General features: G+C 49.3%; 1 protein-coding gene across 7 annotated transcripts; it reads left to right on the plus strand.

The window, feature by feature from the left end:
• Positions 1–18017: 18017 nt before the first annotated feature.
• On the plus strand, positions 18018–25103 carry LOC118372221 (ras-related protein Rab-5A). 7 transcript variants are annotated; one of them, XM_035758023.2, is made up of 6 exons: positions 18018–18036; positions 20806–21035; positions 21133–21284; positions 21485–21607; positions 21713–21806; positions 21999–25103. In XM_035758023.2, the coding sequence occupies exons 2-6, from the start codon at positions 20870–20872 to the stop codon at positions 22112–22114; spliced, it is 651 nt and encodes a 216-aa protein (XP_035613916.1). In that variant the 5' UTR covers positions 18018–18036; positions 20806–20869; the 3' UTR covers positions 22115–25103. The 7 variants fall into 7 exon arrangements, with proteins under 7 accessions (XP_035613916.1, XP_035613917.1, XP_035613915.1 ...); XM_035758024.2 differs by lacking the exon at positions 18018–18036 and adding an exon at positions 18060–18153; XM_035758022.2 differs by lacking the exon at positions 18018–18036 and adding an exon at positions 18645–18757.
• The last annotated feature ends 801 nt before the right edge of the window (positions 25104–25904 follow it).

A 25904-nucleotide genomic window follows, 5' to 3' on the forward strand; every position in this document is an offset into this window, starting at 1 on the left:
CAAAGGGCCATAGCCAGTCCCAGACACGAGAGAGAGAGAGCATGGCTGGTCCCAGAAACATAAGAGACCATAGCCTGTGCCAGACGAGAGAGAGAGAGAGAGAGAGAGAGAGAGAGAGAGAGAGAGAGAGAGAGAATAGCAGGTCCCAGACACGAGAGAGAAACTATAACCAGTCCCAGACACATGAGGAGACCATAGCGGTCCCAGACACATAAGAAACTATAGCCAGTCCCAGACACACGAGGGACCATAACCGGTCCCAGACACACAAAGGATCATAGCGGTCCCAGACACACGAGGGACCATAACCGGTCCCAGACACACAAAGGATCATAGCAGGTCCCAGACGCACTTTAAAGGATCATAGCCGGTCCCAGACACACAAAGGATCATAGCCGGTCCCAGACGCACAAAGGATCATAGCCGGTCCCAGACACACAAAGGATCATAGCCGGTCCCAGACACACAAAGGATCATAGCCGGTCCCAGACACACAAAGGATCATAGCCGGTCCCAGACACACAAAGGATCATAGCCGGTCCCAGACACACAAAGGATCATAGCCGGTCCCAGACACACAAAGGATCATAGCCGGTCCCAGACACACAAGGATCATAGCCGGTCCCAGACACACAAAGGATCATAACCGGTCCCAGACACACAAGGATCATAGCCGGTCCCAGACACACAAAGGATCATAGCGGTCCCAGACACACAAAGGATCATAGCCGGTCCCAGACACACAAAGGATCATAACCGGTCCCAGACACACAAAGGATCATAGCCGGTCCCAGACACAAAGGATCATAGCCGGACCCAGACACACAAAGGATCATAGCCGGACCCAGACACAAAGGATCATAGCCGGTCCCAGACACACAAAGGATCATAGCCGGTCCCAGACACACAAGGATCATAGCCGGTCCCAGACACACAAAGGATCATAGCGGTCCCAGACACACAAAGGATCATAGCGGTCCCAGACACACGAGGGACCATAGCCGGTCCCAGACACACGAGGGATCTAGCCGGTCCCAGACGCACAAAGGATCATAGCCGGTCCCAGACACACGAGGGATCATAGCCGGTCCCAGACGCACAAGGATCATAGCCGGTCCCAGACACACAAAGGATCATAGCCGGTCCCAGACACACAAAGGATCATAGCCAGTCCCAGACACGAGAGAGAGAGAGCATGGCTGGTCCCAGAAACATGAGAGACCATAGCCTGTCCCAGACACACGAGGGACCATAACCGGTCCCAGACACACAAAGGATCATAGCCAGTCCCAGATGAGAGAGAGAGAATAGCCAGTCCCAGACACACAAAGGACCATAGCCAGTCCCAGACACAAAAAGGATCATAGCCAGTCCCAGACACACAAAGGATCATAGCCGGTCCCAGACACATAAGAAACTATAGCCAGTCCCAGACACACGAGGGACCATAACGGTCCCAGACACACAAAGGATCATAGCCAGTCCCAGATGAGAGAGAGAGAGAGAGAGAGAGAGAGAATAGCCCAGACAAGGACCATAGCCAGTCCCAGACACACAGAGGAATAGCCAGTCCCAGACACACAAGGACCATCCCAGACACGAGGGAGTCCCAGACACACAAGGATCATAGCCGGTCCCAGACACATAAGATAATAGCCAGTCCCAGACACACGAGGGACCATAGCCGGTCCCAGACACACAAAGGATCATAGCCAGTCCCAGACACATAAGAAATATAGCCAGTCCCAGACACACGAGGGACCATAGCCGGTCCCAGACACACAAGGATCATAGCCGGTCCCAGACACACAAAGGATCATAGCCGGTCCCAGACACACAAGGGATCATAGCCGGTCCCAGACACACAAGGATCATAGCCGGTCCCAGACACACAAGGATCATAGCCGGTCCCAGACACACAAAGGATCATAGCCGGTCCCAGACACACAAAGGATCATAGCCGGTCCCAGACACACAAAGGATCATAGCCGGTCCCAGACACACAAAGGATCATAGCCGGTCCCAGACACACAAGGATCATAGCCGGTCCCAGACACACAAAGGATCATAGCCGGTCCCAGACACACAAAGGATCATAGCCGGTCCCAGACACACAAGGATCATAACCGGTCCCAGACACACAAAGGATCATAGCCGGTCCCAGACACACAAAGGATCATAGCCGGTCCCAGACACACAAAGGATCATAGCCGGTCCCAGACACACAAAGGATCATAGCGGTCCCAGACACACAAAGGATCATAGCCGGTCCCAGACACACAAAGGATCATAGCCGGTCCCAGACACACAAAGGCCATAGCCGGTCCCAGACACACGAGGGACCATAGCCGGTCCCAGACACACAAAGGATCATAGCCGGTCCCAGACACACAAAGGATCATAGCCGGTCCCAGACACAGGATCATAGCCCGGTCCCAGACGCACAAAGGATCATAGCCGGTCCCAGACACACAAAGGATCATAACCGGTCCCAGACACACAAGGATCATAGCCGGTCCCAGACACACAAAGGATCATAGCCGGTCCCAGACACACAAGGATCATAGCCGGTCCCAGACACACAAGGATCATAGCCGGTCCCAGACACACAAGGATCATAGCCGGTCCCAGACACACAAAGGATCATAGCCAGTCCCAGACACACAAGGATCATAGCCGGTCCCAGACACACAAAGGATCATAGCCGGTCCCAGACACACAAAGGATCATAGCCAGTCCCAGACACGAGAAGAAACTATAACCAGTCCCAGACACATGAGCTGGTCCCAGACTATAGCCAGTCCCAGAGAGGGACCATGGCCGGTCCCAGACACACAAAGGATCATAGCCAGTCCCAGATGAGAGAGAGAGAGAGAGAGAATAGCCAGTCCCAGACACAGAAAGGACTATAGCCAGTCCCAGACACATGAAAGGATCATAGCCGGTCCCAGACACACAAAGGAAACTATAGCCAGTCCCAGACACACGAGGGACCATAACCGGTCCCAGACACACAAGGATCATAGCCAGTCCCAGATGAGAGAGAGAGAGAGAGAGAATAGCCAGTCCCAGACACACAAAGGACCATAGCCAGTCCCAGACACACAAAGGATCATAGCCAGTCCCAGACACACAAAGGATCATAGCCGGTCCCAGACACATAACCGGTCCCAGAAAGGATCTATCCCAGCCAGTCCCAGACACACGAGGGACCATAACCCGGTCCCAGACACACAAAGGATCATAGCCAGTCCCAGACACACAAAGGATCATAAGGATCATAGCCAGTCCCAGACACACAAAGGGACCATAGCCGGTCCCAGACACACAAGGACGAGGGATCATAGCCAGTCCCAGACACACAGTCCCAGACACACAAGGATCATAGCCGGTCCCAGACACACAAGGATCATAGCCGGTCCCAGACACACAAAGGATCATAGCCGGTCCCAGACACACAAAGGATCATAGCCGGTCCCAGACACACAAAGGATCATAGCCGGTCCCAGACACACAAAGGATCATAGCCGGTCCCAGACACACAAAGGATCATAGCCGGTCCCAGACACACAAAGGGACCATAGCCGGTCCCAGACACACAAGGGACCATAGCCGGTCCCAGACACACAAAGGACCATAGCCGGTCCCAGACACACAAGGATCATAGCCGGTCCCAGACACACAAAGGATCATAGCCGGTCCCAGACACACAAAGGATCATAACCGGTCCCAGACACACAAAGGATCATAGCCGGTCCCAGACACACAAAGGATCATAGCCGGTCCCAGACACACAAAAGGATCATAGCGGTCCCAGACACACAAGGATCACAAAGGATCATAGCCAGTCCCAGACACACAAAGGACATAGCCGGTCCCAGACACACCATAGCCGGTCCCAGACACCAGACACACAAAGGATCATAGCCAGTCCCAGACACACAAGGATCATAGCCGGTCCCAGACACACAAGGACCATAGCCGGTCCCAGACACACAAAGGATCATAGCCGGTCCCAGACACACAAAGGATCCCAGACACACAAAGGATCATAGCCGGTCCCAGACACACAAAGGATCATAGCCGGTCCCAGACACACAAAGGATCATAGCCGGTCCCAGACACACAAAGGATCATAGCCGGTCCCAGACACACAAAGGATCATAGCCGGTCCCAGACACACAAAGGATCATAGCCGGTCCCAGACACACAAAGGATCATAGCCGGTCCCAGACACACAAAGGATCATAGCCGGTCCCAGACACACAAAGGATCATAGCCGGTCCCAGACACACAAGGACAGCGGTCCCAGACACACAAAGGATCATAGCCGGTCCCAGACACACAAGGATCATAGCCGGTCCCAGACACACAAAGGATCATAGCCGGTCCCAGACACACAAAGGATCATAGCCGGTCCCAGACACACAAAGGATCATAGCCGGTCCCAGACACACAAGGATCATAGCCGGTCCCAGACACACAAAGGATCATAGCCGGTCCCAGACACACAAGGATCATAGCCGGTCCCAGACACACGAGGGACCATAGCCGGTCCCAGACACACGAGGGACCATAGCCGGTCCCAGACACACAAAGGATCATAACCGGTCCCAGACACACAAAGGATCATAGCCGGTCCCAGACGCACAAGGATCATAGCCGGTCCCAGACGCACAAGGATCATAGCCGGTCCCAGACACACAAAGGATCATAGCCGGTCCCAGACACACAAAGGATCATAGCCGGTCCCAGACACACAAAGGATCATAGCCAGTCCCAGACACACAAAAGGATCATAGCCGGACCCAGACACACAAAGGATCATAGCCGGTCCCAGACACACAAGGATCATAGCCAGTCCCAGACACACAAAGGATCATAGCCGGTCCCAGACACACAAAGGATCATAGCCGGTCCCAGACACACAAAGGATCATAGCCAGTCCCAGACACGAGAGAGAGAGAGCATGGCTGGTCCCAGAAACATGAGAGACCATAGCCTGTCCCAGACGAGAGAGAGAGAGAGAGAGAATAGCCAGTCCCAGACACGAGAGAGAGAAACTATAACCAGTCCCAGACACATGAGAGACCATAGCCGGTCCCAGACACATAAGAAACTATAGCCAGTCCCAGACACACGAGGGACCATAACCGGTCCCAGACACACAAAGGATCATAGCCAGTCCCAGATGAGAGAGAGAGAGAGAGAGAGAATAGCCAGTCCCAGACACACAAAGGACCATAGCCAGTCCCAGACACACAAAGGATCATAGCCAGTCCCAGACACACAAAGGATCATAGCCGGTCCCAGACACATAAGAAACTATAGCCAGTCCCAGACACACGAGGGACCATAACCGGTCCCAGACACACAAAGGATCATAGCCAGTCCCAGATGAGAGAGAGAGAGAGAGAATAGCCAGTCCCAGACACACAAAGGACCATAGCCAGTCCCAGACACACAAAGGATCATAGCCAGTCCCAGACACACAAAGGATAATAGCCGGTCCCAGACACACGAGGGACCATAGCCGGTCCCAGACACACAAAGGATCATAGCCGGTCCCAGACACACAAAGGATCATAGCCGGTCCCAGACACACAAAGGATCATAGCCGGACCCAGACACACAAAGGATCATAGCCGGTCCCAGACACACAAGGGCCATAGCCGGTCCCAGACACACGAGGGACCATAGCCGGTCCCAGACACACGAGGGACCATAGCCAGTCCCAGACACACAAGGATCATAACCGGTCCCAGACACACAAGGATCATAGCCAGTCCCAGACGCACAAAGGATCATAGCCGGTCCCAGGCACAAAGGATCATAGCCGGTCCCAGACACACAAGGATCATAGCCGGTCCCAGACACACAAAGGATCATAGCCGGTCCCAGGCACAAGGATCATAGCGGTCCCAGACACACAAAGGATCATAGCCGGTCCCAGACACACAAAGGATCATAGCCAGTCCCAGACACGAGAGAGAGAGCATGGCTGGTCCCAGAAACATGAGAGACCATAGCCTGTCCCAGACAGAGAGAGAGAGAGAGAGAGAATAGCCAGTCCCAGACACGAGAGAGAAACTATAACCAGTCCCAGACACATGAGAGACCATAGCCGGTCCCAGACACATAAGAAACTATAGCCAGTCCCAGACACACGAGGGACCATAACCGGTCCCAGACACACAAAGGATCATAGCCAGTCCCAGATGAGAGAGAGAGAGAGAGAGAGAATAGCCAGTCCCAGACACACAAAGGACCATAGCCAGTCCCAGACACACAAAGGATCATAGCCAGTCCCAGACACACAAAGGATCATAGCCGGTCCCAGACACATAAGAAACTATAGCCAGTCCCAGACACACGAGGGACCAGAACCGGTCCCAGACACACAAAGGATCATAGCCAGTCCCAGATGAGAGAGAGAGAGAGAGAATAGCCAGTCCCAGACACACAAAGGACCATAGCCAGTCCCAGACACAGAAAGGATCATAGCCAGTCCCAGACACACAAAGGATAATAGCCGGTCCCAGACACACGAGGGACCATAGCCGGTCCCAGACACACAAAGGATCATAGCCGGTCCCAGACACATAAGAAACTATAGCCAGTCCCAGACACACGAGGGACCATAGCCCGTCCTAGACACACAAAGGATCATAGCCAGTCCCAGACACACAAAGGATAATAGCCGGTCCCAGACACACGAGGGACCATAGCCGGTCCCAGACACACAAAGGATCATAACCGGTCCCAGACACACAAAGGATCATAGCCGGTCCCAGACACACAAAGGATCATAGCCGGTCCCAGACACACAAAGGATCATAGCCGGTCCCAGACACACAAAGGATCATAGCCGGTCCCAGACACACAAAGGATCATAGCCGGTCCCAGACACACAAGGATCATAGCCGTTCCCAGACACACAAAGGATCATAGCAGGTCCCAGACACACAAGGATCATAGCCGGTCCCAGACACACAAAGGATCATAGCCAGTCCCAGACACACAAAGGATCATAGCCGGACCCAGACACACAAGGATCATAGCCGGTCCCAGACACACAAAGGATCATAGCCGGTCCCAGACACACAAAGGATCATAGCCGGTCCCAGACACACAAGGATCATAGCCGGTCCCAGACACACAAAGGATCATAGCCGGTCCCAGACACACAAAGGATCATAGCCGGTCCCAGACACACAAAGGATCATAGCCGGTCCCAGACACACAAGGATCATAGCCGGTCCCAGACACACGAGGGACCATAGCCGGTCCCAGACACACAAAGGATCATAACCGGTCCCAGACACACAAAGGATCATAGCCGGTCCCAGACACACAAGGATCATAGCCGGTCCCAGACACACAAAGGATCATAGCCGGTCCCAGACACACAAAGGATCATAGCCGGTCCCAGACACACAAAGGATCATAGCCGGTCCCAGACACACAAGGATCATAGCCGTTCCCAGACACACAAAGGATCATAGCAGGTCCCAGACACACAAAGGATCATAGCGGTCCCAGACACACAAAGGATCATAGCCAGTCCCAGACACACAAAGGATCATAGCCGGACCCAGACACACAAAGGATCATAGCCGGTCCCAGACACACAAGGATCATAGCCGGTCCCAGACACACAAAGGATCATAGCCGGTCCCAGACACACAAAGGATCATAGCCGGTCCCAGACACACAAGGATCATAGCCGGTCCCAGACACACAAGGATCATAGCCGGTCCCAGACACACAAGGATCATAGCCGGTCCCAGACACACAAAGGATCATAGCCAGTCCCAGACACGAGAGAGAGAGAGCATGGCTGGTCCCAGAAACATGAGAGACCATAGCCTGTCCCAGACACACGAGGGACCATAACCGGTCCCAGACACACAAAGGATCATAGCCAGTCCCAGATGAGAGAGAGAGAGAGAATAGCCAGTCCCAGACACACAAGGACCATAGCCAGTCCCAGACACAAAAAGGATCATAGCCAGTCCCAGACACACAAAGGATCATAGCCGGTCCCAGACACATAAGAAACTATAGCCAGTCCCAGACACACGAGGGACCATAACCGGTCCCAGACACACAAGGATCATAGCCAGTCCCAGATGAGATCCCAGAGAGAGAGAGAGAGAGAGAGAATAGCCAGTCCCAGACACACAAAGGACCATAGCCAGTCCCAGACACACAAAGGATCATAGCCAGTCCCAGACACACAAAGGATAATAGCCGGTCCCAGACACACGAGGACCATAGCCGGTCCCAGACACACAAAGGATCATAGCCGGTCCCAGACACATAAGAAACTATAGCCAGTCCCAGACACACGAGGGACCATAGCCGGTCCCAGACACACAAAGGATCATAGCCAGTCCCAGACACACAAAGGATAATAGCCGGTCCCAGACACACGAGGGACCATAGCCGGTCCCAGACACACAAAGGATCATAACCGGTCCCAGACACACAAAGGATCATAGCCGGTCCCAGACACACAAAGGATCATAGCCGGTCCCAGACACACAAAGGATCATAGCCGGTCCCAGACACACAAAGGATCATAGCCGGTCCCAGACAGACAAAGGATCATAGCCGGTCCCAGACACACAAAGGATCATAGCCGGTCCCAGACACATAAGGATCATAGCCGGTCCCAGACACACAAGGATCATACCGGTCCCAGACGCACAAAGGATCATAGCCGGTTCCAGACACACAAGGATCATAGCGGTCCCAGACACACAAAGGATCATAGCCGGTCCCAGACACACAAGGATCATAGCCGGTCCCAGACACACAAAGGATCATAGCCGGTCCCAGACACACAAAGGATCATAGCCGGTCCCAGACACACAAAGGATCATAGCCGGTCCCAGACACACAAAGGATCATAGCCGGACCCAGACACACAAAGGATCATAGCCGGTCCCAGACACACAGGAAGCCGGTCCCAGACACACAAGGGCCCGGTCCCAGACACACGAGGGACCATAGCCGGTCCCAGACACACGAGGGACCATAGCCGGTCCCAGACACACAAAGGATCATAACCGGTCCCAGACACACAAAGGATCATAGCCGGTCCCAGACGCACAAAGTATCATAGCCGGTCCCAGACGCACAAAGGATCATAGCCGGTCCCAGACACACAAAGGATCATAGCCGGTCCCAGACACACAAAGGATCATAGCCGGTCCCAGACACACAAAGGATCATAGCCAGTCCCAGACACACAAAGGATCATAGCCGGACCCAGACACACAAAGGATCATAGCCGGTCCCAGACACACAAAGGATCATAGCCAGTCCCAGACACACAAAGGATCATAGCCGGTCCCAGACACACAAAGGATCATAGCCGGTCCCAGACACACAAAGGATCATAGCCAGTCCCAGACACGAGAGAGAGAGAGCATGGCTGGTCCCAGAAACATGAGAGACCATAGCCTGTCCCAGACGAGAGAGAGAGAGAGAGAATAGCCAGTCCCAGACACGAGAGAGAGAAACTATAACCAGTCCCAGACACATGAGAGACCATAGCCGGTCCCAGACACATAAGAAACTATAGCCAGTCCCAGACACACGAGGGACCATAACCGGTCCCAGACACACAAAGGATCATAGCCAGTCCCAGATGAGAGAGAGAGAGAGAGAGAGAATAGCCAGTCCCAGACACACAAAGGACCATAGCCAGTCCCAGACACACAAAGGATCATAGCCAGTCCCAGACACACAAGGATCATAGCCGGTCCCAGACACATAAGAAACTATAGCCAGTCCCAGACACACGAGGGACCATAACCGGTCCCAGACACACAAAGGATCATAGCCAGTCCCAGATGAGAGAGAGAGAGAGAATAGCCAGTCCCAGACACACAAAGGACCATAGCCAGTCCCAGACACACAAAGGATCATAGCCAGTCCCAGACACACAAAGGATAATAGCCGGTCCCAGACACACGAGGGACCATAGCCGGTCCCAGACACACAAAGGATCATAGCCGGTCCCAGACACACAAAGGATCATAGCCGGTCCCAGACACACAAAGGATCATAGCCGGACCCAGACACACAAAGGATCATAGCCGGTCCCAGACACACAAAGGGCCATAGCCGGTCCCAGACACACGAGGGACCATAGCCGGTCCCAGACACACGAGGGACCATAGCCGGTCCCAGACACACAAAGGATCATAACCGGTCCCAGACACACAAAGGATCATAGCCAGTCCCAGACGCACAAAGGATCATAGCCGGTCCCAGACGCACAAAGGATCATAGCCGGTCCCAGACACACAAAGGATCATAGCCGGTCCCAGACACACAAAGGATCATAGCCGGTCCCAGACGCACAAAGGATCATAGCCGGTCCCAGACACACAAAGGATCATAGCCGGTCCCAGACACACAAAGGATCATAGCCAGTCCCAGACACGAGAGAGAGAGAGCATGGCTGGTCCCAGAAACATGAGAGACCATAGCCTGTCCCAGACGAGAGAGAGAGAGAGAGAGAATAGCCAGTCCCAGACACGAGAGAGAGAAACTATAACCAGTCCCAGACACATGAGAGACCATAGCCGGTCCCAGACACATAAGAAACTATAGCCAGTCCCAGACACACGAGGGACCATAACCGGTCCCAGACACACAAAGGATCATAGCCAGTCCCAGATGAGAGAGAGAGAGAGAGAGAGAGAATAGCCAGTCCCAGACACACAAAGGACCATAGCCAGTCCCAGACACACAAAGGATCATAGCCAGTCCCAGACACACAAAGGATCATAGCCGGTCCCAGACACATAAGAAACTATAGCCAGTCCCAGACACACGAGGGACCATAACCGGTCCCAGACACACAAAGGATCATAGCCAGTCCCAGATGAGAGAGAGAGAGAGAATAGCCAGTCCCAGACACACAAGGACCATAGCCAGTCCCAGACACAGAAAGGATCATAGCCAGTCCCAGACACACAAAGGATAATAGCCGGTCCCAGACACACGAGGGACCATAGCCGGTCCCAGACACACAAAGGATCATAGCCGGTCCCAGACACATAAGAAACTATAGCCAGTCCCAGACACACGAGGACCATAGCCGGTCCTAGACACACAAAGGATCATAGCCAGTCCCAGACACACAAAGGATAATAGCCGGTCCCAGACACACGAGGGACCATAGCCGGTCCCAGACACACAAAGGATCATAACCGGTCCCAGACACACAAAGGATCATAGCCGGTCCCAGACACACAAAGGATCATAGCCGGTCCCAGACACACAAAGGATCATAGCCGGTCCCAGACACACAAAGGATCATAGCCGGTCCCAGACACACAAAGGATCATAGCCGGTCCCAGACACACAAAGGATCATAGCCGTTCCCAGACACACAAAGGATCATAGCAGGTCCCAGACACACAAAGGATCATAGCCGGTCCCAGACACACAAAGGATCATAGCCAGTCCCAGACACACAAAGGATCATAGCCGGACCCAGACACACAAAGGATCATAGCCGGTCCCAGACACACAAAGGATCATAGCCGGTCCCAGACACACAAAGGATCATAGCCGGTCCCAGACACACAAAGGATCATAGCCGGTCCCAGACACACAAAGGATCATAGCCGGTCCCAGACACACAAAGGATCATAGCCGGTCCCAGACACACAAAGGATCATAGCCGTTCCCAGACACACAAAGGATCATAGCAGGTCCCAGACACACAAAGGATCATAGCCGGTCCCAGACACACAAAGGATCATAGCCAGTCCCAGACACACAAAGGATCATAGCCGGACCCAGACACACAAAGGATCATAGCCGGTCCCAGACACACAAAGGATCATAGCCGGTCCCAGACACACAAAGGATCATAGCCGGTCCCAGACACACAAAGGATCATAGCCGGTCCCAGACACACAAAGGATCATAGCCGGTCCCAGACACACAAAGGATCATAGCCAGTCCCAGACACACAAAGGATCATAGCCGGACCCAGACACACAAAGGATCATAGCCGGTCCCAGACACACAAAGGATCATAGCCGGACCCAGACACACAAAGGATCATAGCCGGTCCCAGACACACAAAGGATCATAGCCGGTCCCAGACACACAAAGGGCCATAGCCGGTCCCAGACACACGAGGGACCATAGCCGGTCCCAGACACACGAGGGACCATAGCCGGTCCCAGACACACAAAGGATCATAACCGGTCCCAGACACACGAGGGACCATAGCCGGTCCCAGACACACGAGGGACCATAGCCGGTCCCAGACACACAAAGGACCATAGCCGGTCCCAGACGCACAAAGGATCATAGCCGGTCCCAGACACACGAGGGACCATAGCCGGTCCCAGACACACAAAGGATCATAACCGGTCCCAGACACACAAAGGATCATAGCCGGACACAGACACACAAAGGATCATAGCCGGTCCCAGACACACAAAGGATCATAGCCGGTCCCAGACACACAAAGGATCATAGCCGGTCCCAGACACACAAAGGATCATAGCCGGACCCAGACACACAAAGGATCATAGCCGGTCCCAGACACACAAAGGATCATAGCCGGTCCCAGACGCACAAAGGATCATAGCCAGTCCCAGACGCACAAAGGATCATAGCCGGTCCCAGACACACAAAGGATCATAGCCGGTCCCAGACACATAAAGGATCATAGCCGGTCCCAGACGCACAAAGGATCATAGCAGGTCCCAGACACACAAAGGATCATAGCCGGTCCCAGACACACAAAGGATCATAGCCGGTCCCAGACACACGAGGGACCATAACCGGTCCCAGACACACAAAGGATCATAGCCGGTCCCAGACACACAAAGGATCATAGCCGGTCCCAGACACACGAGGGACCATAACCGGTCCCAGACACACAAAGGATCATAGCCGGTCCCAGACACACAAAGGATCATAGCCGGTACCAGACACACAATGGATCATAGCCGGACCCAGACACACAAAGGATCATAGCCGGTCCCAGACACACAAAGGATCATAGCCGGTCCCAGACACACAAAGGATCATAGCAGGTCCCAGACACACAAAGGATCATAGCAGGTCCCAGACACACAAAGGATCATAGCCGGTCCCAGACACACAAAGGATCATAGCCGGTCCCAGACACACAAAGGATCATAGCCGGTCCCAGACGCACAAAGGATCATAGCCGGTCCCAGACGCACAAAGGATCATAGCCGGTCCCAGACACACAAAGGATCATAGCCGGTCCCAGACGCACAAGGATCATAGCCGGTCCCAGACGCACAAGGATCATAGCCGGTTCCAGACACACAAGGATCATAGCCGGTCCCAGACACACAAAGGATCATAGCCGGTCCCAGACACACAAGGATCATAGCCGGTCCGAGACACACAAAGGATCATAGCCGGTCCCAGACGCACAAGGATCATAGCCGGTTCCAGACACACAAAGGATCATAGCGGTCCCAGACACACAAAGGATCATAGCCGGTCCCAGACACACAAAGGATCATAGCCGGTCCCAGACGCACAAAGGACCATAGCCGGTCCCAGACGCACAAAGGATCATAGCCGGTCCCAGACACACAAAGGATCATAGCCGGTCCCAGACACACAAAGGATCATAGCCGGTCCCAGACGCACAAAGGATCATAGCCGGTTCCAGACACACAAAGGATCATAGCCGGTCCCAGACACACAAAGTATCATAGCCGGTCCCAGACACACAAATGATCATAACCTGTCCCAGACACACAAATGATCATAACCTGTCCCAGACACGAGAGAGAGAGAGTAGCCAGTCCCAGACTAACGAGGGACTGCATGGCCAGTCCCAAACACACAAGAGACCATAGCCAGTCCCAGACTAACGAGGGACTGCATGGCCAGTCCCAAACACACAAGAGACCATAGCCAGTCCCAGACTAACGAGGGACTGCATGGCCAGTCCCAAACACACAAGAGACCGTAGCCAGTCCCAGACTAACGAGGGACTGCATGGCCAGTCCCAAACACACAAGAGACCATAGCCAGTCCCAGACTAACGAGGGACTGCATGGCCAGTCCCAAACACACAAGAGACCATAGCCAGTCCCAGACTAACGAGGGACTGCATGGCCAGTCCCAAACACACAAGAGACCGTAGCCAGTCCCAGACTAACGAGGGACTGCATGGCCAGTCCCAAACATACAAGAGACCGTAGCCAGTCCCAGACTAACGAGGGACTGCATGGCCAGTCCCAAACACACAAGGGACCATAGCCAGTCCCAGACTAACGAGGGACTGCATGGCCAGTCCCAGACACGGGGGATCGATGTTGTAAATTTAATGTGTTTGAGTTAATGTTTAAGTTCATTCTTTGAGCTGAGATATTTGAGATAATTCTTTAGATTTATTTCCATATGTAATTGTATTGGGTTGTGTTGAATTCTGCTTTTTGACTGCAAGTCCCAGAATGCCTTGCGAGAGGAATGAGTGATAACGCGCCAATTATGTGCAGGTGCGGGAATTGTGGCTGACTTTCCGACAGCATCTTACCTGCATTGCTCTGTACCACAACCATTGTTGTTAAATGTAACGTAACCAAGTATTCTTACTAAAAGAAGCTTTCTTATCAAACCCGACGTGCCGAGTCATTAATTTGAAGTTAGCAAATCTAAAAACCATAGCCAGTCCCAGACTAACGAGGGACTGCATGGCCAGTCCCAGACACGAGGGACCATAGCCAGTCCCAGACTAATGAGGGACTGCATGGCCAGTCCCAGACACGAGGGACCATAGCCAGTCCCAGACTAACGAGGGACTGCATGGCCAGTCCCAGACACGAGGGACCATAGCCAGTCCCAGACACGAGGGACCATAGCCAGTCCCAGACTAACGAGGGACTGCATGGCCAATCCCAGACACGAGGGACCATAGCCAGTCCCAGACACGAGGGACCATAGCCAGTCCCAGACACGAGGGACCATAGCCAGTCCCAGACTAACGAGGGACTGCATGGCCAGTCCCAGACACGAGGGACCATAGCCGGTTCCAGACGGATAGCAGGAGAGCATGGAACTAATTGAAACTGGGCCGACGTGCTGCTCATTTAGGATGTCCAGTTGTGGATTGTGGGAGAGCATGGAACTAATTGAAACTGGGTCGACGTTCTGCTCATTTTCTCATTAATTAAACATCTGATCTTAATTCATGTTCCCTAAATCTGTTAAGAACACAGTGCATAAAGTTTTATGGAGTTGACGCTTTGCCAAAGTTTTTAAAAGTACACTCTAAAAAGAAAAGGTTCTTGGAGTATCCTTTAGGGGTTCTTCAAATTGAAACTGTGGGGGAACCGCTATAAGTTATTCGACGGAACCCTTTCAAAGGGTTCTTCAAAGAACCCCTTTTAATGGAACCTCAAAGAAACTGTTCGGGGACATTTTTAATGTTACGTGTTGATGTTCTCTGTATCCATAGCCACAATGATTTTGCAGTGCATAGTGAACAAACAGTTTTCCTGTTATATTCATCAGAGGTGTAGGGTGGGTGAAGTCTGGGAATCCAAAAAAAATCATCATTATTCAGATGATTAACAAAATATGCACAGAACAGTATTCACTGTTTTGATAATGGTTTTCATACACATACCTTGTCCATAATATAGAAGCCTATGGGATATTCATTAACGAGGTTAGGAAGGAGGATGGTAAAAGTGATCTGCATAACATACCAATTTAAATGCTTTTGTCAAATGATATGTATTTGTCACATACACATGGTTAGCATATGTTAATGCGAGTGTAGCGAAATGCTTGTGCTTCTAGTTCCGACAATGCAGTAGTTACCAACGAGTAATCTAACCTAACAATTCCACACCTACTATATATATACCTTATACACACAAGTGTAAAGGGATAAAGAACATGTACATAAAGATGTTTGAATGAGTGATGGTACAGAATGGCATAGGCAAGATGCAGTAGATGGTACAGAGTACAGTACAGTGGCGAGAACAAGTATTTGATACACTACCGATTTTGCAGGTATTCCTACTTACAAAGCATGTAGAGGTCTGTAATGTTTATCATGGGTACACTTCAACTGTGAGAGAGGGAATCGAAAACAAAAATCCAGAAAATCACATTGTATGATTTTTAAGTAATTAATTAGCATTTTATTGCATGACATAAGTATTTGATACACCAGAAAAGCAGAACTTAATATTTGGTACAGAAACTTTTGTTTGCAATTACAGAGATCATACGTTTCCTGTAGTTCTTGACCAGGTTTGCACACACTTCAGCAGGGATTTTGGCCCACTCCATACAGACCTTCTCCAGGTCCTTCAGGTTTCGGGGCTGTCGCTGGGCAATACGGACTTTCAGCTCGCACCAAAGATTTTCTATTGGCTAGGCCACTCCAGGCCACTCCAGAACCTTGAGATGCTTCTTACGGAGCCACTCCTTAGTTGCCCTGGCTGTGTGTTTTGGGTCGTTGTCATGCTGGAAGACTGTTAGTATAATTTAATTATGCCGATGTGCTTTCATCAATTGAAAGCCCTTCGTCTATTTTATGAGAATTTTGTAAGATTTCTTGTTTGCATAAAATAGACGCAGACCAGTCTTTAAATAATAGGTAATAGAATTTATTCTCTGAGTGCGCTTCCACTCAAAACAAATGCATCAGTTTAAATACAGATCATGACATAATTTCACTGTCTTAAACGAACCCCCACACCCCTCTCGACAGGACAAAGTAAGGTGAAAAGTTAATTCTATCTTACTAACACACTCCCAGATAACTTTTGACCCCTCAACATTATCGATCACCACTGAACTGACAGGTTTAATTAACAGAAACCCTAGCAATGCACTCTCTGCCTAATCTAAAAACCCCAGAGTTAAGTTTCAGGATGGGTCAACCATAGGCTAACGACCTTATGTGTTTACACAGTCCACAACCCATTTGTTCCTGCCCAGTTGGAATGGTTTTATTACTCCTTTCTCCTGTCACACAATTTCTTCCTATGAACTCATATTGTCTATTTAAACATACAGAGTATAAGTTTATCTAGACACAATTCTATTTAAAATGGGGATATTGTTTTTTCATTTATCCATAATAAATCCATAATAAATTCAACAAAGACCCAGCCACGACCCATCTTCAATGCTCTTACTGAGGGAAGGAGGTTGTTGGCCAAGATCTCGCGATACATGGCCCCATCCATCCTCCCCTCAATACTGTGCAGTCGTCCTGTCCCCTTTGCAGAAAAGCATCCCCAAAGAATGATGTTTCCACCTTCATGCTTCACGGTTGGGATGGTATTCTTGGGGTTGTACTCATCCTTCTTCTTCCTCCAAACACGGTGAGTGGAGTTTAGACCAAAAAGCTCTATTTTTGTCTCATCAGACCACATGACCTTCTCCCATTCCTCCTCTGGATCATCCAGATGGTCATTGGCAAACTTCAGATGGGCCTGGACATGCGCTGGCTTGAGCAGGGGGACCTTGCGTGCGCTGCAGGATTTTAATCCATGACGGTGTAGTGTGTTACTAATGGTTTTCTTTGAGACTGTGGTCCCAGCTCTCTTCAGGTCATTGACCAGGTCCTGCCGTGTAGTTCTGGGCTGATCCCTCACCTTCCTCATGATCATTGATGCCCCACGGGGTGAGATCTTGAATGGAGCCCCAGACCGAGGGTGATTGACTGACATCTTGAACTTCTTCCATTTTCTAATAATTGCGCCAGCAGTTGTTGCCTTCTTACCAAGCTGCTTGCCTATTGTCCTGTAGCCCATCCCAGCCTTGTGCAGGTCTACAATTTTATCCCTGATGTCCTTACACAGCTGTCTGGTCTTGGCCATTGTGGAGAGGTTAGAGTCTGTTTGATTGAGTGTGTAGACAGGTGTCTTTCATACAGGTAACGAGTTCAAACAGATGCAGTTAATACAGGTAATGAGTGGAGTGCAGGAGGGCTTCTTAAAGAAAAACTGTGAGAGCTGGAATTCTTACTGGTTGGTAGGTGATCAAATACTTATATCATGCAATAAAATGCAAATGAATTACTTAAAAATCATACAATGTGATTTTCTGGATTTTTGTTTTAGATAACATTTACAGACCTCTACATGCGTTGTAAGTAGGAAAACCTGCAAAATCTGCAGTGTATCAAATACTTGTTCTCCCCACTGTATGAGATAAGTAATTTAGGCTATGTAAACATTTAAAGTGGCTTTAAACATTTAAAGTGGCTAGTATACATGTATTACATAAAGATGGCAAGATGCAGTAGATGGTATAGAGTACAGTATATACAGTTTAACAGTCTGATGGCCTTGAGATAGAAGCTGTTTTTCAGTCCCTGCTTTGATGCACCTGTACTGACCTGCACCTGTACTGACCTCGCCTTCTGGATGATAGCGGGGTGAACAGGCAGTGGCTTGGGTGGTTGTTGTCCTTGATGATCTTTATGGCCTTCCTGTTCTTCAAAGAACTTTGAGGATCTTAGAAGAACCCTTTTAGAGTGTATGTTGTTCAGAAGGAATGCAAGTTCGAATAGAGTTTCTGCACAAGCGCACTTCACGGAAGAGGCGTTCCCTAGCGGAAATATGCACATGTATGCTACAACGTGCCAATATGATCTCGCTAGCTCTTGGTTGGCTTTGCCCGAGGTGGAGCTTGTTCTGCCCACTATGCTTCATTTGCTCCCACTGTAAACGACACAGATAAAGTATCTTGGGTTAGTTATAACTATCTTTGGTCACATTCTCTGCAAGAGCAGACTTGCTGTGTGACGTGTAGAAGGGGCGGAAGGGATGTTTGTGTTTTGGTTCTAAATGGGAAGTTGCAAGAAGAAAGAAAAAGGTGGAGACGTGATCTGGGTTGTTGAAATTAATTGTAGGTTTAACAATGCGTATCCACACTGCGCCCTTTAATTAGTGTATAGCCTCTTTTGGGGGTAGTCTGTGTTCATAAACAACCACTAGGTTTCAGGTATAGTACGCGAAATGGTGTTACAAGTTGTGGATTTCAGCTCGTTAGTTGTCAGCTGGCTAGCTAACGTGCTATGCTAACATTACATGTCTGATGAGAAACGCAAAAATAGGCCTCGGCCCCGAATTGGGAAGGACTCTAACGTTAGGTAACAACGGGTTTGTCAGTTCAAAGTTCCGACTTAAACAGTGTTCATAATAATATATATTGATTGTTGATCGTGGCGGATATGGGCTCGTCATACCCTTCTGCTTGCTAGCTAACTATCTTCTTGAAAAAGCTAGCCAGCCAGCTCCATCATCGCATACTGACATGTTTTGCTAGTTTGCCAGCTAGTTAACGTTAGCCAGCTAGCTGTTTAGCAAGACGGTCAACAATCAGGTAGCTAGTATGTAACGTTATAGCATACGTTATTAATTCGGATGCTGATGTAGCTATATAAACAACCAAGCTAATAATCTATCTAGCTAAATTTGCAAGATATCTAACGTTAGTTGGGTAAGCGTTAGCTTCTATTTGGGAATGCCGTCCTCTCAATGTTCTAGCTATCGCTAGCTACGAAAATAAAGCGAAGAATAGCTCACGTTAGCTATACTAGTAACTAGCTAGTTTGGAAATTTGAACTATCCGTACTAGCATGGATTCATAACAGTGCTAGTTGAGTTCCCACTTTGAAGGCAACAGCCAGTACAGCCCGTTGCTGTCAGCCTATTGTGCATGTTTACCTTTTAGCTTGTCGCTATTAGTTAGTTAGGCATTGGAAAACTTATTTACATTGGAAGGCATTCTTAAAACATCACTGCAACGCCTTGCCCTTCAGCCTCTATGCGATTGTAAATATGTCACCCTGCTGAGTAGTGTTTTCCTCATAATGTGTGTTTTGTCACTTGAGGGGCTAAATTTCAGCACCTAGACTGAGAATGTTACTTTGTGTACCCACAGGGCGTGAATGGTTTTGACTGGAAACACATATGGGGAGTTCAGAGCCATATCATTCTATCTTTTTACTACTGCCAACTTGAAAGATTTACATGTAAGGCACACAACCTCTGTCAGTTACATTTGAACAGGGAAGAAAGCTCTGTCAGATCAGATCCATCTCTGATATACCACTCGGACTGGTCAGCTAGCTAGGTTTGACTGGCTGTGTGGCAAGGAAAGGTGGGGATACCAAGTCAGTTGCACAACTAAATGTAATCAACTGAAATGTGTTTTACCCATTTAACCCAACCCCTCTGAATCAGAGAGGTGCTGCTTTAATCAATGTCCACGTCATCGGCTCACAGGGAGCAGTTGTTGTTGGGGGTTAACAGCTTTGCTCAAGGGGAGAACAGCAGATCTTTCCACCTTGCTGACCTTACCGTTACTGGCCCAATGCTCTTAACCACTAGGCTACTTGCTGCCCCAACCATGTTTATTTTTCTACATGTTTTTCTCTCTTGTCTTCAGCGGAGACAGGAGAATCTATCCATTGTTTACTTCCTTGAGGAAGGAGGGGAAGAATTTCCAGTCAATTATGTAGTTCATTACTAAGTTAATCTCTTTGTGAGGCACGTCTGGACTCCGATCTCAAGGTTTCTTCCTTTTCTCTTTCGAGAAGCATGTCCACCCCTGACTCAATCATAGAGGATGTAGATCTAGGCCAGGGTTAAACTACGCGTCAAAACGACTTTATGAAAACATCTTTATCTCTACTTCAAAACACCCTTATCTCTAACACATCTGACATAGCCCTAGTTAAAAATATCATCAGAGACACGTGTCTCATTGTTTTTCCTCTATCGACTCCTCCAGCTGAAGCCCTAAAAGTGCAGTCAGACGTGTTGGACAGACACTGACTGGGGGATCTGACCAGGCCATGGCCAACAGGGGAGGTGCTACGAGACCCAACGGGTCTAATGCTGGGAACAAGATCTGCCAGTTCAAGTTAGTGCTGCTGGGGGAGTCGGCGGTGGGCAAGTCCAGCCTGGTGCTCCGCTTTGTCAAGGGCCAGTTCCACGAGTTCCAGGAGAGCACCATAGGAGGTGACTTACGACTGCACTCAATGATGCACTTAAGCCTGTTTTTTTACAGTTCAGGTCAACTATGTATTTGACATATCTCTCTTGCTCTCCTCCCCAGCGGCCTTCCTGACCCAGACGGTGTGTCTAGACGACACGACGGTGAAGTTTGAGATCTGGGATACGGCGGGACAGGAGCGCTACCACAGCCTGGCGCCCATGTACTACAGAGGGGCGCAGGCCGCCATCGTGGTCTACGACATCACAAATGAGGCAAGTGGTGTCATGATGTCATCAATACACTCCCCACTCATGATCAGGACCTCGATAGATTACGTAACCAATGCCACTTTCCTTTGTCAAAATGATAATTGATCTCACATGTTTGCATAGGTGGTCACACTTGTGATCCCTTCACGCTGGATTATTCAAATACCTTTGGAAGTTGTGAGTACCATGTTTCTTGTCTCCAGGAGTCATTTGCCCGGGCCAAGAACTGGGTGAAGGAGCTGCAGAGACAAGCCAGCCCCAACATTGTCATCGCTTTGTCAGGCAACAAGGCTGACCTCGCCAGCAAGAGAGCCGTCGACTTCCAGGTGAGCCCTCCAAACACCCTTACCTGTCTCGTGCCACTTTAGAACACACCTGTGTGTGTCTGAGTTTGACAGACAGTGACTGTCTCTGACATGGTGCTTTCCCAGGATGCCCGGTCTTATGCAGACGACAACAGCTTGCTCTTCATGGAGACGTCGGCCAAGACATCTATGAATGTGAACGAGATATTCATGGCTATTGGTAGGTACCTCTCACTCCTTGATCCGCATCACTTTACTGATCTATAATTGAATAGGGCCCTGCACAAGCAAATGCTCTAATACATACTTAGACAAGTAACAAGAAAATGTGAACTAGCAGGATGTTTTGATCTAGCGATCTTCATCAGTAGCTGGCATTTTGTGAAGGTTTTTTTTTTCCTCCGTGCTCTAGCGAAAAGATTGCCCAAGAGCGAGCCTGCAGCCGCTGGAGCTAACAGTGGGCGGAACAGGGGCGTCGACCTAACTGAAGCCGCCCAGCCAACCAAGGCCCCCTGCTGCAGTAACTAATGCGATGCCCACCTACTGCAGCGACTAATACAACCGATGCCCGACTTTCGCTGCAGTAAACTAATGTGATGCCCCCCAGAAAAAACTCTCTGATCTGCAGCAACGAAAAAAGTTGATATCTGAACCCTCCTTCCCTTCTCCTCTCTGCAGTAACTAATGCAAAGCAACACCCTCGTCTATTTTTCTCAACTACGCCCCACCCCTCCCCCACTGGTTCTGCTGTTACTAATTGAGACTCCTCCCACCTTCCTCTTTTTTTCCCCCCTTAAATTAGTGCTGCCTTCCCTACCCCATTCCTCCAGACTATTGGCTAGCAGCAGGACTAAAGGGCGGGCTCCTGTGATTTGGTCTCCTCTCCTGGGATAGATAGACTGTTTCTAATACGCAATCTCTCATGTCCGTTTTTTGTTTTTGTTCGATTTTTGTTTAGTTTTTTTCAGTTATTCATCGGAATTATGGATGCATGTATCACTACAAGGCCTAACATGATGATGAAAAAAAATCTATTTTAACTTTATTCAGCGGCACACAAAACATCTTAAAGTGAAAAGAAGAGTGTCTCCAAAAACGCTGACAGAAAAAACAGAGGGAGAGATGAGAGGGGAAGAGAGGCTCCAAAGATTTGTTAGTGCTAAATCATAAGGAAGCTAAAGAAAAAACTGTTTAACAGGGACTTGGATCCCTGCTAGTTTCTTTCTCTGTTGGTCCCTCTGTTTGTCTGGCCTCCTCTTTCTCTTGTGTAACATATTCATATGCTTTCTCAACTAAACATTTTAGTACCACTGGTGTAGTGTTGTTCCCTTCTCTCTTGGCCCCATCCCAGGGCCTTGCCTGCTTCTAACGTTCATTCCCAAATCAAACCTTAACTAACTCCTGAACCAGGGGTGTCTAACTCATTTTGCCCCAGTGGCCGCATTTGGTCTTCAACAAGGTCCAAACGGCCGCACTGAAAATTGGTTTTATTTCCTTGCCGCCATCGTATTTGGAATTTTGATGCTTTTTCATTGTCTAGTGATTATTATCCAGCTGGACAGTCAAGAAACTGTATGCATGTAGGTCCATTATCATTTCTATATAGTTTCAAAAATATTTATATTTTATTTTTATTTTCACTCAAACCACCCGCGGGCTGGATTGGACCCCGTCCTGGCCACGGGCCATATGTTTAACACCCCTGCCCTAAATCCTTGTGTACTTTGTGTAGGTCTGAGAGGATTTGAGGTTGTAAACAATGTGGGGAATATTCCACCTAGCCTATCAGAGGGTGTATTAGGAACATTATCACCGTAATGCTCCTAATAGACCTATTCAGTCCTTTCAGATCTACACAATTATTGAAGGGGCTAGGGGTGGGTTTGGGATTGGGCGTAGCTGTTCTAGTGGCATCGTGCAATGGTTCACAGTAATTGCTCTGTGACTTCTATAGTTACCACCACAGTATGGCATCGGGGCCTCTGAGGCTTGTTCACTAGTAACCCCCCACCCACCCAATTCCAAGCCTCCAGACCCCTCCCCATCCTGTCCTGATGGTTTCTGTCTGAGGGAGGGGATGATCCTGTTCTATATGGGCTATGATGTCAGCTGTCCTTTATGTCTCAACATTTAATGGATGAGATTAGGTAATGGTTGAGGCCTAATGCCTGTCCAGATATAAACAAGGTGCTGGTTGGAAGGCAGCTGTTTTCCACCTGGAGAGAAAGGGGAGCATGGTGAGGTGACCTCTGTAGGTGTCATTAGGAATCCGCTGACACTAGTGCCCTTTCTGACACTAGGGCCTGGCCCTGTCCAAATGGCACCCTATTCCCTATGTAGTGCTCTATTGACCAGGACTCTGGTGCCATTTGGGACGTCACTCTCTTTGTCACGGACACTGAGATCGGTCACTTCATCCCCTGTTCTATAGGAAGTGCTTTAGACCCTGACTGTCAGTGTGTGTACACAGGGGGACTGGGCTGTCTGGTGATACAAATATCCTCAAAGACAACAAACACACATGACACACACACACACTGTGTATACACACAGGTTTATTTCTTTCTCAACCCTGCTAGATCTAATTACCGTAATATAACACACACACACCTAACCACAAGCTACAACACACTTTTTTGTGTTATTTTTAAATTCTGGACCTGTTACACACACAGTTACAAACACTCCCTCACCCCTTTCTCCAGGTCTGTCTTCCTCATGCCTTGCACTAATGACGCTCATGAATATATCTTGTCATAATTACAGTCAGTGTGATATAAATATATTTATAAATAATATGCTGTAAATAGGGTAATTGACAGGACTAATGCTTGCTAGGGAGTTGTCTAGATAATCAGTAAATAACAAAATACTGTACAGTTAGCAAAAAATACACTTTGTATGGGTTTGGAGTTATGTTTTTTTTCACACACAAAAAAATCTATTCTAATTGATGGTGGTCTTTATAAATGTGTGTAGTGTTGTTAACAAAAAAATGTACTTGTATTTCTTTAGTGGTCTGTCTTATGTTTTTTTTTTCAAGAAAAACTGGATTGTTTTGTTTTCTGTTTTTTAATATTCTCTCTCGCAATTTCATTAATAATTTTGTTAGCCATCTAAAGCTAAGAATCCCTGTCCAATACTCATTGTCCCATTGGAACTGAACTCACACACCATACACTGTCTGGGTGTAGAATCCCTGTCGCGGGAACAGATCGGATTGACAAAACTAACCGTCCGCCTGTCTTATAACATCTCAGTAAGAATGTAACAACGTTGTAGGAACAATGTAACAACAGTAGTAGTAGTAGAATAAAAAAGACTGTTCCGTTCTACTGTTGGTACTAGCTGGTGGATCATGATGATGAATAAATGGATTAACTCTTAGAGATGTACATTGTTTGTTGTTGCTGTGGACAGTTAATTGCAGATGGAAAAAAATAAAGGCAAGCATTTTACAGTACTGTTAAATAATGACCAAATAAATACAGAAATAAAATGTAGAATTTACATGGGATGAGGTTGTATTGTGTGTGTGTAGTAAAATATGTTGTTTTCAGGTGTTCCAGTTACTCTGTGTAGGGTAAAGAACCCCTACCACTCTGTGTAGGGTAAAGAACCCCTACCACTCTGTGTAGGGTAAAGAACCCCTACCACTCTGTGTAGGGTAAAGAACCCCTACCACTCTGTGTAGGGTAAAGAACCCCTACCACTCTGTGTAGGGTAAAGAACCCCTACCACTCTGTGTAGAACCCCTACCACTCTGGTAAAGAACCCCCCCTCTGTGTAGGGTAAAGAACCCCCCTCTGTGTAGGGTAAAGAACCCCTACCACTCTGTGTAGGGTAATGAACCCCTACCACTCTGTGTAGGGTAAAGAACCCCTACCACTCTGTGTAGGGAACCCCCTACCACTCTGTGTAGGGTAAAGAACCCCTACCACTCTGTGTAGGGTAAAGAACCCCTACCACTCTGTGTAGGGTAAAGAACCCCTACCACTCTGTGTAGGGTAAAGAACCCCTACCACTCTGTGTAGGGTAAAGAACCCCTACCACTCTGTGTAGGGTAAAGAACCCCTACCACTCTGTGTAGGGTAAAGAACCCCTACCCACTCTGTGTAGGGTAAAGAACCCCTACCCACTCTGTGTAGGGTAATGAACCCCTACCACTCTGTGTAGGGTAAATAATCCCTACCACTCTGTGTAGGGTAAAGAACCCCTACCACTCTGTGTAGGGTAAAGAACCCCTACCACTCTGTGTAGGGTAAATAACCCCTACCACTCTGCCTGAGGTCTCCAGTGAAGTCATGTAATGTTTCTC

The sequence above is a fragment of the Oncorhynchus keta genome, chromosome 20, assembly GCF_023373465.1.
Source record: "Oncorhynchus keta strain PuntledgeMale-10-30-2019 chromosome 20, Oket_V2, whole genome shotgun sequence".
NCBI classification, from domain to species: Eukaryota; Metazoa; Chordata; class Actinopteri; order Salmoniformes; family Salmonidae; genus Oncorhynchus; species Oncorhynchus keta.

Excerpts from the sequence above, each read along its gene's own strand:
- LOC118372221 (XM_035758023.2), top strand. The coding sequence starts at position 20,870 with ATGGCCAACAGGGGAGGTGCTACGAGACCCAACGGGTCTAATGCTGGG. Across the intron at positions 21,285-21,484 it reads TCTACGACATCACAAATGAG|GAGTCATTTGCCCGGGCCAA; the intron begins GCAAGTGGTGTC and ends TCTTGTCTCCAG. Across the intron at positions 21,608-21,712 it reads AGAGAGCCGTCGACTTCCAG|GATGCCCGGTCTTATGCAGA; the intron begins GTGAGCCCTCCA and ends GTGCTTTCCCAG.